At 39.0% G+C, this 16,182-nt stretch overlaps 1 protein-coding gene across 1 annotated transcript in view; it reads right to left on the reverse strand.

Moving 5' to 3' along the window:
- Positions 1-804: 804 nt before the first annotated feature.
- Positions 805-16,182, reverse strand: part of LOC134752915 (serine protease filzig) — a 51,633-nt gene continuing 36,255 nt past the window's right edge. The window contains exons 2-9 of the mRNA XM_063688698.1: positions 9,515-9,642; positions 6,413-8,539; positions 5,789-5,942; positions 4,703-4,889; positions 3,452-3,636; positions 2,285-2,400; positions 1,598-1,717; positions 805-973 (exon numbers count right to left, since the gene is read on the reverse strand). Of these exons, the coding sequence (XP_063544768.1) occupies positions 809-973; positions 1,598-1,717; positions 2,285-2,400; positions 3,452-3,636; positions 4,703-4,889; positions 5,789-5,942; positions 6,413-8,539; positions 9,515-9,642 (3,182 nt within the window). The 3' untranslated portion in view covers positions 805-808. The remainder of the gene's footprint in view (positions 974-1,597; positions 1,718-2,284; positions 2,401-3,451; positions 3,637-4,702; positions 4,890-5,788; positions 5,943-6,412; positions 8,540-9,514; positions 9,643-16,182) is intronic.

Genomic DNA, 16,182 nt, shown 5'->3' on the forward strand with positions numbered 1-16,182 from the left:
AGTACGGGTTATCGTTACAATTTTTATTTAATTAACGTGTTAACTTGGTATTTTTAGACTTTGCCATGAAGACGCCGGGCATGGCGCATTCTATGCGACAACTGGCTCGCATAATAAAGTTTACCCATAATGTCGGTAGATGTCACTGCACAGAACGAGGCGATTTCTGCATTCCGCTAGCGATATTTACTTATATACAGCGCTTATATGTGACGTTATCTACGAAATTTTGACTGAATTACCTAATTAAGATTTACTGCATGACATAACCCTGTTTTGACTATTATTGTTTTTCTGTGATATTATGATTAGTGTGTATTTTTATTGAATTTGTATGCCAATAGGCACGACATAGTGATACTGAAATATTTATTTAACATCTTGTAACTTACCTATGTTGAACAAATAAGTCTTTGAATCTGAAGAAACGGCAGCTAGCATTTACTGATGTGAAAGTTTCCAAAAAGCTGGAAGAGTTCTCAAAATTGTCTTGAAAACTTTTATTTTGGAAATGGATAATATCGATACAAAAAAATGAGAAGTTTCCGAAATACTTCCAAGTGGAAATTTCGTTTGGAAACTTTCCGACGGTACATCAGCATCATTTGAATTGGAACATTGTCCTCTTTCATAGATAACATCACATGGGGCATTTTCTATGAAATGGGACCTTATTGTCGATGGCGCTTATGCCACACAGCGTCGCGCGGCATTGTACCTATATTTATATCGGAGCATCGTTTATAATGGCGTCAGCGCCATCGACAATAAGGTCCCTTTATAGAAAATACCACACATGTAAGGTTCCTCAATGCACTCCGGTGATGCTTCTCAGCCAAGGCTTGTAGAAAGTGGTTCGCATGTACACTCCGGGGAGGTACGGCGCCGCGCACTTGATGCCGTGGGAGACGGTGCCGACGAGCTGCCAGCGGCCGTCGCCTCGTTGGAGGACGAGCGGCCCTCCGCTGTCACCCTGGTATATAAATCACACATTACTGTTGGTGGCCTAGCCCTAAACGTGGTTTCTAAAGAAATATCTTGGGTTCACACCCATGCGAAATATCAATTTAGGTATATGTAGCAGTTGATCTTCAGTGGAAAATATTAATGTGTTGAATCCAGACAAAAATCCAGTCCAGTCAATATAGCAAGACCGTGTACTTAAGCGAAAACACGGGCCGCGTGAGAGAGGACTTAAACGGAGTTTGTCCCTTTCTTTCACATGAAAGATTACAATCTATATATATAAAAGTGTATAGGTTATACTTACTCCTGGCATGTTGTTAGAAAAGGACACACTCCGTTCGACTATCCTCTCGCTGGGACCGGGTCCGTTTGTCAACCTCGTTTGTCGTGTATTGCTTTATTTGCTTTGCTCAACCTTAATAGTAACTAAATACGGTTCAAATATGGTGAGTCAAAAATATTCAGTACACGGTCTTGCTATATAATAAAAGGTCATTGGATGGCAGTCGTTATAGTACAATTCAGCATCTGCACTGTTCAGTGGATACTCCATTACCGAGCTGGGACAAAAAACCCAGTGCAACGCAAGAAAAAGACAGATGGCGCTAGCTGTCAGGTTTCCAATACTCACTTCACAAGAATCCTTCTGTCCGTTGGCATACCCTGCACAGAGGAAGGAACTGAGGATCTTCTTTGAGTGTCCTGCGGTCTGGAACATCTCTTGGCACACGTTGTTTTCTATTACTGGTACCTGGAATATTTGAGATGTTGGTCACACACTTGCACGTCTATTTATTTGAAGAGAACGAAATCGAACCGAACGAATAAAAGAAACAAAATCAATTTGAAGAATTGAAGAACATCAACAAATTAAGTAATTTATTATCTTCTCTCTGCGTTTAACTGCTCTCAAAATCTACGAAGTATAATGACTATGTAGAGATATCGCATCACATATAATTATAATGTATCTTTAGAACTTTTCTACTGATAACATATTATACCAAAATAGTTTCAGATTCCTCTAAAGCATTTGATTGAGTGGATCACAGACAGCGCATTTCGCAATGTAAATATTATTAGGTACTATGGTCTATACGATAACATTTTACGTCTTGTCTTCATTTATTAGTGATATAACACAAACAACAGTTATAAAGGGTGCATTACAGGGTGTTAAAGCTTGGAGTGCCTCAAGGCTCTATGTTAGGTCTACTACTATTTTTGATTTAAATACATATGTAAATGGCTCAGCCTATTAGATTTTTTATACAACTATTTTTATATAAAAAATAACAATGTATAATAATATAAGCACCTGTACTTCTTGTAATACAGCTGGTACGGCGCCGCCATACTTGAGGCGGCCCCAGCCTGTCACCGTCGCCATGCGGCCCGTGAAGTCAGTCTCGTCTGGTGGCATGCAGATGGGCACTAGGAAGAGAAAAACATTTAACAATCTTGTGTATATAGAAAAAAGTGGTGCCGAGAACAAAATCAAATTATGTAGGCAATGAGCAGATTTCTAGTCTGTCTGTTGAGCTAACTCTGCACTGAATTTGACGTGACAAAGTGCAAAGTGAAATAGCACAATAGTGAACGTCATATTTTCATAGGAATTTGGTGTTTATTGAGATACTAGCTTTGGCCCGCGACTTCGTCTGCGTGGACTTAGTAACAGCAGCTAAAGTAAGTATAGCGCCTTCTCAATTCTCATAGCAATAATTCAATTTGAGCATATTATGTACACAAATTAGCAGGCACTTAATTAATTATCTCAATTCCACCCCGCTTTTTACTTTCTTAAGGGAGGATTTTCGGAATAAAAACTATCCTATGTCCTTCTCAGGGACTCAACCCATCTCTATGCCAAACTTCATTTAAATCGATTCAGCGGTTTAAGCGTGAAGAGGGAACACACAGACAGAAAGACAGACAGACAGACTTTCGCATTTATAATATTAATAGTATGTAATTTCTGCTAACAGCAGAAGTTTTAACTTAAAAAGACAATATAAATCAATGATAATGATAAAAAAAAAAAAGTAATTAGAGCTCTTTTACAATTGCAGTATTTTATAAAGATCCACAATCCAGTGAATGTTATAATCTCAACTACACAATAGCAATATGATAAAAACATACCAAAGACAAAGAAAAAATTATCAAGTTCTTAAAAAGATATAAATAATAAATAAATAAATAAATAAATAAATATTATAGGACATTATTACATAGATTGACTAAAGTCCCACGGTAAGCACAAGGAGGCTTGTGTTATGGGTACTCAGACAACGATATATATAATATATAAATACTTAAATACATAGAAAAATAGAAAATGGGTGCATGACTCAGGAACAAATGTGCTCATCACACAAATAAATGCCCTTACCGGGATTCGAACCCAGGACCATCGGCTTCACAGGCAGGGTCACTACCCACTAGGCCAGACCAGATATGAAAAGAACGCTAAATCCTTTACCAATGTGAGCATCGAATTTAATAGGTGACTCCAACTCCAGTATAGCCAGATCGTTCTCAAACGTGGCAGCGTCGTACTGCCTATGCACGATGACGCGCCGCACGTTTCTGGAGACGGGCTTGCGGGGCTCCAGGTCGAGGGAGATGTCGTTCTCGCCGAACACTGCTACTAGGGATGCCAGGAAGCTGGAATACGTTCAGATATGTAAGACGAGTGAGTGGATGTGGAGGCAGATCTTAGGGGATTATGGGTCAAAAACATTCTGGAACACGGGAGTTTCTCCAGTAGGCAGTAGCCAGAAAGTTACGGAACGTTCTGTGGACTCCGTAATAGATGGATACAGTCTAAGGTTTGATTCTCGATCAGATGGCGCCTTTGGCCTACTCTCGTATAAAGGGCGTTGACGTTTCGTTTGTTATTTAACAATTTTAACGCATATCAGTGAAAGAACATGGGTCAAAATCATATAAAAATATTTTTTATTTTATTTATTTATTTAAACTTTATTGCACATAAAATTATAAGTACAAATGGCGGACTCAATGCCATAAGGCATTCTCTACCAGTCAACCACTGGGCTAAAAAGAGATTGTTAGGTGCAGGATTATTAATGCAAATAAAAAAATCATTTATCCACATTTAAATACATTTTATCGTATTTTTATAAATCTTAATTTTTAGTTTTAAAGTGTGTCGATAGATGGCAGTGAATATACTGTGGTTACAAAATTTACTATTAGTACCGCTCTATCCTATTATATCCTCTTTGATTTTACTAAATGCTTTCATCATATAGCTTTTAAGAAGAAGGTTATTGTAACCCCAGTAAATTCACTGCCATCTGTCGACACACTTTAAAACTAAAAATGAAGATTTATAAAAATACGATAGAATGTATTTAAATATATATAAATGTTTTTTTTTTATTTGCATTAATTATTTTTATGATTTTGAGCCATGTTCTTTCACTGATATGCGTTAAAATTGTTAAATAACAAACGAAACCGTCAACGCCATCTATACGACTGTAGGCCAAAACTAGTAGCGCCCTCTGAACGAGAATCAAATTTTCTTGACTTTCGAGGCACGTTTTTTCCTTAGACTGTATCCATCTATTACGGAGTTATATCTATCTTTGGTTAAAGCTACAACAAGAAAGAGCTACCTTTCTATCCAAAACCAAAACTTTTTTTTTTGCCAAAACTTTCGCAGAAGAAAGTTAGGTACTAGATGAAGTCTTTTGAAACTTACCCTGGCTGACAATGAGCAGCAGTCGTAACGAATCTGCCAGTAATCAGAACGCCGCCACACTTGTTCTTAGTGAAGAGACCCAACCATGTGGATTCCCGGACTAGCACCTGCCAGGGCCACTCGCCCTGTTGGGCGTTCTTACCGCCAACTATGCGTCCGGACTTCATCAGGGGCCGGACGCCGCATACTGAAAACAAGACGATTTTCTTACATGTAAAGTTTGGTCTTAGAGGACCCCAAACATTGAAAAATGAAATTTCGTTATATTACTTATCAAACTTCGACAAATCGATTTCCATGTTCTATTAGGACTCTTGAGAAATTAACGGGTGGTTGGAGAAAAGTTCAAACTTATGTCCAGTCAGCTGCAGAGAGGTGACCGCTCCCCCAACCCCTGCATGGAAGTTTGTTAGCGGGGGTGGGGGTGGGGGGGGGGGGCAACTATATTTAATTTTGTGATCTAGGAAATGGCTCTAACGATTTCGATAAAATTTGCTATTTGGGGTTTTTCGGGGGCGAAAAATCGATATATGTCTTATCTCTGGGAAAACGCCAATTTTTGAGTTTTTATGTTCTCCCAGGTACTAAAGTTACATAATACGGTTGTAGAATACGGGCATTAACGATAATACGGTTGTAGAATACCCTTTTTAACCCATTGACAACCAAACACGTTAACTGACGCGCGCGGCCTCAGTCCAATATCAACCTTCTTGTATCCGACAAAGTTCACGATAACGCGCTGCACACGATGGGTGTTTAAAGGGTTAATACTGCTGTTAGTTATTTTTCTGACAATAAGTAGGTAATGCAGACAGTCAAATTAACAGATACTTACAGTTCTTATCACTGTAGTCAATGGTCTAGTCAGCGTAAGGCTCGGTAGTGACCTTCTCTACGGCCTCGTTTATGACCGTTGTGAAGCGATGGTAGGGACTGACGTGGTCTTCTACAATACTTTCAGTTCTTGTCATTGTAGTCAACGGTCTGGTCAGCGTAAGGCTCGGTAGTGACCTTCTCTACGGCCTTGTTTGTGACCGTGGTGAGGCGATGGTAGTGACTGACGTGGTCTTCTGCAATACTTACAGTTCTTGTCATTGTAGTCAATGGTCTGGTCGGCATAAGGCTCAGTGGTGACCTCTTCGACGGCCTCAGTTGTGACCGTGGTGGTGGGGGCGTTGGTGGTGGTTTTAGCTGGCTTTGGGGGCTTCGTGACGGGCTTTGCGGGTTTTCTAGTCACCTGTAAAACGATTTAAGTCATGAATTAATGTTATGATTTTTTGTATAGGTTTAGTTATCATCATCTAATCTATTTTATGACCCATTTACGTGCCGCCATTTGCAATACCTACTTATTTATATAACATACTTCTATGAATGTCCTACAGTATTTTGGGTGTCATCAATATCGGTCAAATGACTCAATGTGTTAATTTAGCGGGGTTCCCATAACATACTGATACTGACATTAAAAGCCTTTTATATGAACACACAGCTGCAACGGTGCATACCTACTTCGTCACTTTGCTTCTTGGGCAGTACTTACTTTGTATGGAATTTAGGCCTTTATTAATCACTTGTCTCCTATTTTATATAAGATTAGCTAGGGATATAGGTACTAACAGATGTGTTCTTCAAGTAAATGTAATTTATCTGCCTGACAGATCTGACAGACACATTTTGTACGTATACCCCTAGCTTTTAACTTACTGGTTTCTTAGTAGTCGTAATAACAGTAGTGGTCGGCGACGGCGTTGTCGTGGTCGGTCGTCGCGCAGCCGTCGTCAGCTTCACCGGCTTCTTCGTCGTCTTCACTGTCGGCCTTCTAGTCGTCGTCGTCAGCCGAATCGGCTTCCGAGTCGTCGCGACAGGCTTTCGCGTCGTCGCAGGCTTCTTACTAGGCTTAGGTGTCGTCGTTTTTGAGTTGATGATCGTCGCGTTCGGCTTTTTATCAAGAATTACTATGTCGTGAAGTTCTTGGAATGTGCCTTGGAGACTACCGACTATTTTGTTGACGAAGAGATTCATCTTTTCGTTTAGCTTCTCGTCCTCTTGCCATGATGGTGTGGTGAAGTCTACATCGTGTAGAGTTTCAAGCTCGTTCTCAGATAGAAATATGCTTGTGTTGTATAGCCCTGGATTGGATCCCGTGGTATTTAGCATCGGATTTCTAACTGGAGGGAAATTATTAATCAAGTCATCCGACGAAGTCTGCATTTCAGGTCTTAAAGTTGTAGCTGAGAAGTATTCCGTATATGAATCGAATGTCGGACTGGTAGAAATGACTACAGAGACAGGTCTGGTAGATGATTTAATAGGGTAAGGTGTTGTTGGAGATGGCTTTGGAGTAATAACCACAGTTGGAGATGAAGGTCTTTCATATGATTGTGGAGGTTTACCCATGTAAATATTGTTAGTCGATTCTATATGGTTATTCACTGTGATCTGGCTCACTGGTTTCTTAAAAGGCTCCTGAGATATCTCAACAAATTGAGGCTCTTTGTCTTCAACGGGTTTTGTAGTTTGGAAGCCGTTTAGAACTATAACAGTAGGTGTCACGCTTGAGAAGGTTTCAGGAGCAACGTCATAGCTGGATATTATACTTGAAGGTGATGTTACTGGTCTTCTGGCAGGTTTAGCACCGGTGACATAGCTGGTAGAAGGTGGGCGTCTAGTCGTGCTGGTATGGAATGAAGGTGGAGGAGTTGTAGTGGAGCTGACATAGCTGAAAGTAGTTACGGAGTCGCCGAAATCGCTAGGGTTCGTCGGGTAGCGGTTAAACTCGTCTATGGCTTGACTAGTAGACGGACTAGGTTTCGGTGAAGAGTAAGGTTTGCTAGATGGCCTGCTTTCCTGAGGTATTGAGTTCGGTGTCGTGTACTTTATAGGTTTTTTGGTAATTAAGACTGGTCGTTTGGAAGTTGAGGGTCGTTTGGTGGTCGTTGTTGAGAATACAGTACTTCCGAATGATGAAGGTTTAAGAGTTACATAGTGACCTGTAGATAAGTAGTAGTTTGGATATGTACTGCTGTACTGGACTGGAGAGACAGTAGCAGTTGATGGTGATGGTGATGACTTCGTTTCAGCAATATCAGGCATTGGTGATGTAACTTCATCCTTCAAACTAGGAGTACTCTCGTTCAGCATTTGAATGATACTATTGATCGAAGTTTCAGTAATCTTCTGCGGCTCTTTAGTTACAGTTGAAACTTGAACATAGTTTTCTGAAGGGTTTTTCGTTGTAGTCTTATTCTTAGGTCTGAAAGCAGGTTTTGTGTATATCGGTCTATGAGTGGAAACAGTTTTAGGTGTAGTGGTTGTTGTGATTGGTGGTGAGGTCGGTTTCGTCTGCATTGAAGACACTTGTATGTTAAAATCTGATGGTCTCGCTACGTTATCTACTGCTGAACCATTTTTATGCAACAAAACTGTATCCACAGTTCCATGGTCAATAGAACTGTGTGTATACAGTCCCTCAGGTTTTGCTGGTTTGATGTAAACGAAGTTATCTTCTTTAGGAGGAGCGTGTAACAGCGTATCTGTTATTTGACTTAGACCTTCAGATATGATCTCTTTCTCAGTACTGTCATCAACAGGTTTGACAGTAGATGATGAGGGTTTCTCTCCAGGTCTGTAACCAGGTGTGACTATAGGTTTGAAGCTGTTGTGCCAGGCGTTGAGAGCTTCTGAGTCGTAGTCGCTTTCAGTCTCTGCCTCAGGGTAGTCGAGGTAGCTGGTCATGACGACGCCAGGGCCCTTGGGGATGTGTGAGTGGCTGTCGGACTTGAGCTGGCAGCAGGCGCCGAAGAGGAAGCCGTCCATACATGCGCCGACTACCTGAAAAAAGGAAATTAATTTATAATAGACAGCTTGTTAGTTTTCAGTTACTTATCTCAGTTACTTTGATTATTTTATTATTATTACAGCTTTATTTATTTCAGCGAAATTTTGTACAATTTACAATGTAGTGTTTTTTGGTAAATATAATTTAAGTTTATTTTATGTGTTACTTTATTATTTATTAATTTCACTGATCCCTATTGGGTAAAAGCCTCCTCGAGTCCCTTCCATTGTTATCTATTTGTAGCTAGTTCCCTCCATTTTTTTCCCTGTTTTTACAACTGTTTGAACTATGTCATCTGACCAGCGTTTTTGTGGTCAGATACAGATACAGATAGTTTATTCATAACGCCAAGTTACATGTCATCAGGTACATATTCAATAGGTACATATACAATTTAACTGTTACACATTTAACACATTTTAATTGGTCTTTTATGATATCTTTTTCCTGGTGGTTCTATCTATCATATCGAAGCGCTGGTGGCCTAGCAGTAAAAGCGTGCGACTTGCAATCTGGAGGTCGCGGGTTCTAACCCCGGCTCGTACCAATGAGTTTTTCAGAACTTTATGTACGAAATATCATTTGATACCAGTTGCTTTTCGGCGAAGGAAAACATCGTGAGAAACCGGACTAATCCTAATAAGGCCTTGTTTCCCCTCTGGGTTGGAAGGTCAGATGGCAGTCGCTTTCGTAGAAACTAGTGCCTACGTCAATTCTTGATTGTGGTAAGATAAATAACATAAGATAATATGACTTTACCTTGCCACATCTCTGCTGGCACTCGTGGTTGAACATGCATATCGTGTTCCCTCAGTTGTATTTCAATATTTTCAATCGATAAGATAAGATAATATGACTTTATTCCGCCCCCTCTCTGCTGGCACTCGTGGTCGTGTTACCTCAGTTGTATTTTGTTCGATGAGATAACATAAGATAAGATATGTATAAAATAAGATAAGAGAGTTTACCTCGCCCCCTCTCTGCTGGCACTCGTGGTTGAACATGCATATCGTGTTCCCTCGGTTGTATTTTGCTGCTCTTGAGGCTTTGCAGTAAGTCGGCGTTATTCGGTACCCGCCGAATAATTTTCTAGAATCTGGAAAAAAGAAAAAAATGGGTTTAAAAATAAAACCTTTTTACAAAAAAATAAAACAGACTTCAAAAAGGATAAAATAAAATATTATCCTTTTTTTAATATATGCTTTACCAACTGATATATTTGAAGTCGGTGGCAACCCAAATTTAGAAGCATACCATGCTTTTGGTACGATTCGATAAGGACGCGCCTATTATATATAAGTACTAGCTTTTGCCCGCGACTTCGTCTGCGTGGAGTTAGTAATCTGGGTAGCTTATTTTTTATCCAATCTGCTTTTTATCAATTTCCCATACAAACTTCCACCCCCCCCCCCTTTTCACCCCCTTAAACGATGACTTCTGGGATAAAAACTACCCTATTTCCTTATTATTAAATTTCAACTAAATCGGTTCAGTTAAAAATGTCGGCAACGCGCATGCACGCGCAGGCTACGGTGACTGCTTACCATCAGGCGGGCCGTATGCTTGTTTGCCACCGTCGTGGTATAAATTTTTTTTGTATTATCATACAGAACGGCCATGCATCGCCCCGCCCCGACTCGAATTACCTCGCCCCGCGACAGCAGATTGACGGCCGTTTGCCGGCCGCTCAGTACTAGTTTTAAGCAACTTACTCACACTACGACGCACGACGCGTGTACAGACGCGCCGTTCACATATAGAAACGCAAGTGATTTTTGATGTATAACGTGTCCGCCCTTGCCGTTAGCTTTTTCGATTACCATGAACTCGGACGACGTCTCAAAGGCTTATATAAAATATGAAATATTATGCAAAACTCTGCGTTGGGGGCGCCACTACCACAAACAGTAAACAAACCGCCTTGATGCATCGATGTCATATTTATTCGGAACAAATAATCTCTGAAAATTGCCACTGTTTACGGCATAGTATATTATAATAAGTTACTATATGGTTTACGGTTTGTCGATCTGCACTTTGGCGATAAAATATTGCCTAAAAGTTAATCAAGTTATTAAAACTTCGAAAGCCGGCAAGACGATTTTCTATCACGCCCCACACATTATTAGAAAATTAACTTTCCCGTTGGCAATCAATAAATATCAGAAGAATCATTTCGATAATTTGTTTTCACTTTCTTTACTTTATTTCGTGATTTAGAAATTCAATCGTTTGACCGATTAGTTACAGTTTGCGACGTTTTAAGAGAACTTAGTGTGGGAAAATTACCCAATAAAAGCGTTTTGGCAAAAATAAGGTTTTATCGCCTACTGCTTTCTTTTATTGGCATCTACTATTTATCCAGACAATTCTAAGAAACGTTTATGTTCAAAGTTTGTAAGGCCGCCCCAACAAACATATTAGCCATAACAGCAACTCATTTAGAGTCCTAGTGACATAGTCGTTTTATAAGACCCATAATAATAGTTTTAGGTGATACTATGGAAATAAACGGTCTTATTAATACACTGGCGCTAGTAAGGTCTTAATTATCAGTATGTCTGGGAGACCGACCTTTGCTCGGAAAACATATAAAAAGTAAAAAATGCCGTTTTCCCAGAGATATTAGACCTAGATCGACTTTTGGCATATGGCAAATTTAATCGAAATCGTTAGAGCCGTTTCCGAGATTTCGGGATTCTTCATATGTTTTACCAGATTTGTTTAACATAATGTAATATTTTTAAATAATTTAAACTTCCAAAATATGGCGCCTAACATTTTACGTCACAGATACTCTATATAAAAATAGTAGTGTTATTGTCATAGTAAATTTTGTAGTCACGGTAAATTTACTGCCATCTTTCGACGCAGGCATTAAACTAAAAATGAAAATGAATAATATAAATGGATAAATGATTTTATTTTTAGAACGCCATTATGACTGACACGTGTTATTTCACTGAAATTAAATTCCGAGTATAGGCCAAAGGTATGGCGCCATCTATTCGAGCATACATTTTTCTTGATTTTCCGAGGCATGTATGTAAGGTTGTTATCTCATGAACCGTGATAGCTAGACAGTTGAAATTTTCACAGATGATGTATTTCTGTTGCCGCTTTAACAACAAATACTAAAAGGTACGGAACCCTCGGTGCGCGAGTCCGAATCGCACTTGGCCGGTTTTTTTACTTATTTTATACAGTTACATATATATTTGATAAAAATGAACTGTCCGGGTGGGTGTGTGTTTTCGGGGCAAACTGCCGAATCCGACACAAGACCAGACGATTCAACGGAGCCACGCTGGCGCTTGTTTGTAATTTTTTTTTTTTTTAAGTGATATTCAGCAAACGAGCAGACGAGCCGCCTGATGGGAAGCAGTCATCGTCGCCCATGGACGTAAGCAACATCACAGGAGCCACTTAAGCATTGCCGACCCTTGAGAACCCTAAATACCCGCTTCTTGAAGAATCCCATGTCGTAGCACAAAGGAAATACCTCAGGAGGCAACTCATTCCACATCAATTTTTAAATAAAATAAATAAAATGGGGACCCCATCATTCAGATATCAGGCATCATTCAGGAGGCAGCAGTAACAGCATCCTGAGGATGGTAGCTGGACGCCTCGACTGTCATATATTAAGGCACTGGGCTAATATTGTAATAGGCAGTACAAATTAATAAAGTAAGTAAGTAGGTATTTGTTTGTATTTGTTTTTGTTTTTAGGGCTAACTCTTAATTGTATAGTAAAAAACACTTAGTTTATAGGTTCCCTAGTTTAAGTATTACTAACAAAATATGGATTTTTTAAAGTCTGAATTAAATAATTTTTATTTTATTTATTCGTCGCGACAGGTAATTGTTACAAAACTATAAAGGCACCGAATTTTCGCGTATGCGCAGATAAATCTCAATTTTATGCAAAATATAACGGTGCGGCCTTTGTCCTTGTTGTATAGATTTTTCGCTTTGGCTTTCGCACGATGCGGGCACTAAAATAAATTCGCATTTGCAGCCATGTTGTCGACACTAAAATTTTAATAAAATCGCGAATGACATCATCAGCATCTTCCTCGTGTTATCCCGGCATTTTGCCACGGCTTCTGGGAGCCTGGGGTCCGCTTGATAACTAATCCTAAGTATTGACGTAGGCACACGAAGTTTTACGAAAACGACTGCCATCTGACCTCCAACCCAGAGGGGGAACTGGGCCTTGTTAGGATTAGTCCGGTTTCCTCGCGATGTTTTTTCGTCACCGAAAAACGACTGGTAAATATCAAATGATATTTCGTACATAAGTTCCGGAAACGCATTGAAAGTCGCACGCTCTTACCGCTAGGCCCCCAGCACCTTGATGCATTAAATGTCATATTTATTAGTAACAGATAATGAAAACTTGTCAAAAAATTGTTCAAGGCATAGTTTTTGGTTACTCTATGGTTCACGGTTTGTGCTAGTGCTTCACTCTGGAGGCACAACATTGCGCTAATACTTCCTGGCCTGGAAGTCAGATCCGTCAGAACTGGCAAAAGCAGACAGAGCAAAAACGGAAATGAAGTTGTCCATACGATCTTATCCGTATTCCAATCTAAAATAAACGTTTCCATTCAATGATCGATACATAAAATGTCCTATCAAACTGAATTATCTGGATGAATCTAGAATCTAGATTTCACTCTGATTTCAGCTTTCTAGTGATTGAAATTTCACTTGTGATGCGTAATGGTGGTAAAGTAGGTGGAAATAGCGTTTCTAGTGCTCGCAATAGAATTGAAAGTCAGTGGATGTCCTTTATTGCTTGTAAATGGTAAGATGGACGTGGTAGCTTTAGTAAAATGGTGAAAGAAGATATAGTCCGTCAAGCCATTTCCGTCAGTAAAAATAGGGGCAAATTTAAAAAATGTAGGCGCGAAGGGTTATCGTCCCATAGAAAATTTGAATTTCGCGCCTTTTTTACTGACAAAGTTGTTTGACAGACTAGAAGTGGAAACATGGCGTTGTACATTTAAGGGGAAAGTGGACGAACGCTCTAAACGTACTCTCCATGTTCTAGACCGCGGGCCAGGGACAGATTTCCATGACCAATAGCCTCCCGGGCGAAAACTCGTATAGTGGTTAACGGCTATGTATGATGAACCATCGTGAACGTCAGCTGCCGCTCCGTTGGTGGGTTGAGGAATGGTTTAGTTGGGTCGGTCCATGACAAGTTGTGTCTTTTGTGCTAAAAAGTATCCCAATATTTAAATGTTTTTGTCACACGTCCCTAGACTAAGGCGGTTGGGAGATATGCCCGAATGTTGTTTTATTATGTTTAATTATGTTATTTCTGATGAATTGTTTGTTTTGTTGTGTTTTACTTGTCTTGTGTTGTGTATGAAATGTTTTTTCCCATGTCATGGCGTTTGGCCTCCGCTGTGAGCCGGACATGTTTTTGTAAATAAATAAATAATAATAATAGCCGTTAACCGTTATACGAGTTTTCGCCCGGGAGGCGATGACTGACGAAACTTGCGCCTGGCTCGCGGTCTATTCCTAGATAAATATTAGCATTGTAGAATATTTAGTTACCTATTTGTTTTACAACGGCAAATATTTCGTTTTATCCTAGTGTTAATATTGATACGATCACGCAAATATTCCAGTTTAAATATGAGCGAAGCGATGGGTTCGTGAAGTGGAATCTTGAGCGTTTCGAGGGTTGCAAGGCACGAGGGTTAAACAAACTTTGCTGCCGAGTGAAACACAATTTTTCACCACACCAATGCTAGGAAAATATGAAGAAGAACATTACAAATCAAATTCAAATGACACAGAGATATACTGCCGTGTCAGACGTATCTCTGCTATCTTTAGATAGCAGAGATACGCCTAACCAGTGCAAAATGAAACTAGACACTATGCTTTATATAATACTTAAACAAAATTTCAAAAAATGTCTTTAGTTACTGAGATATTTCATGTTTTGAGATAGACGTTTTCGAATTTTTGAACATTGAGTTATGCGTATCTCTTCTAACTCAAGTTAGAATAATTATGCGTAACTCTTCGCAGTTTTTTTACGGCAAACAGGATATCTACTATCTCGAGTTATCATAGTTTCGCGTAACCACACGCAGGTAGTACGGCGCATAGAGTAACTTATACTAGAGCGGTACTGTCATAGTAAATTTTGTAACCCCAGTAAATTCACTGCCATCTGTCGATACACTTTAAAACTAAAAATGAAGATTTATAAAAGTACGATAGAATGTATTTAAATATAGATAAATGATTTTTTTTATTTGCATTAATTATTTTTATAATTTTGACCCATGTTCTTTCACTGATATGCGTTAAAATTGTTAAATAACAAACGAAACCGTCAACGCCATCTATACGACTGTAGGCCAAAACTAGTAGCGCCCTCTGAACGAGAATCAAATTTTCTTGATTTTCGAGGCACGTTTTTTCCTTAGACTGTATCCATCTATTACGGAGTTATATCTATCTTTGTACGGCGATAGGCGGCTCGCGGTGAGGCGGGGGGCGGGGCGCGGAGGGAGCGGCTCGTCGCTCCTTGCCACGTGTATTTGTTTATTTGTGTCGTTTTCAAGCAAAAGGTACCACATTGTCGCTTATCATAAGGACATTCTGACAGGTTTTTCGTATAAAGATACAAGCAATTTTCGTCCTTATGGTAAGCGATAATGTGGTACCTTTTGATTGAAAACGTCACATTTACATTTCATTACGTACGTAATATTGACCCGGTTAAGTTAGCGTTCCGGTGTTTTTTTATGTTGTTTGTTCAAAATATGATAAATTAGTCTTTGAAATGAGTTTTTTACGAAGTAAAGCCTTGTTACGAATGTGTAGTGATAGAAATGTGGTAGAAAACAAAGGTTGTGCGACTAATTATCTTAGCTAATCTCACTTTGTAATCATTGCTGAAAACCCTGTGAAAAACTAAACTATTTCGTTTTTTTTTTAATCTTAAGATAACCTACATAGGTACTGAACTGTTTATGCACTGTTTATCGTCGTCCGCTGTCTGTCATGAACTAGTCGTCAACTGGTCTTGTGATTGTAATGTCTAATTTTGAATTTAAATGTCGGTCGTTCCAAACGTTCCAATATTCCAAATATGTATGTCAGTCAGCCAGTCAGTCAGTCGGTCTATGTCATGTCGCCACGGAGGTTAGAAGTCCCGACAGGTACCTACTTACAAAAATCTTAACGTAAATAAAAAATAAAAAATGACAAACACAAAATTAATTGAAATAACTGACAATATAATATAAGTAATGCACGAGTACTATCTTGTTACATACTTCTGTAGTAGTTTCTTTCTTCTGTAGAAGATAACTAATAAATGCATAAAAAGTAAGTAAAGTTATGAACATAATTTATAAAACATATTTTTTTACTCTTCTTTTTATTTTTATTACTAAAAGCAAGAAAAAGTTTCAAACAGTGTCAGTAGAGGCAAAATATTAGTTTAAACATATATTTGGATCGCTTGAGTGTCTTATTTTGAAATACATAGAAACGTATAGTTAATGATTCTGATTCTGAATAAATTTTTTGGAGTAACTGACCTTAATATGTTTACTATATATCTTCTAATACCCACAATAAATTTACACCAAAC

The sequence above is a fragment of the Cydia strobilella genome, chromosome 25, assembly GCF_947568885.1.
Source record: "Cydia strobilella chromosome 25, ilCydStro3.1, whole genome shotgun sequence".
In the NCBI taxonomy this organism is placed as follows: domain Eukaryota; kingdom Metazoa; phylum Arthropoda; class Insecta; order Lepidoptera; family Tortricidae; genus Cydia; species Cydia strobilella.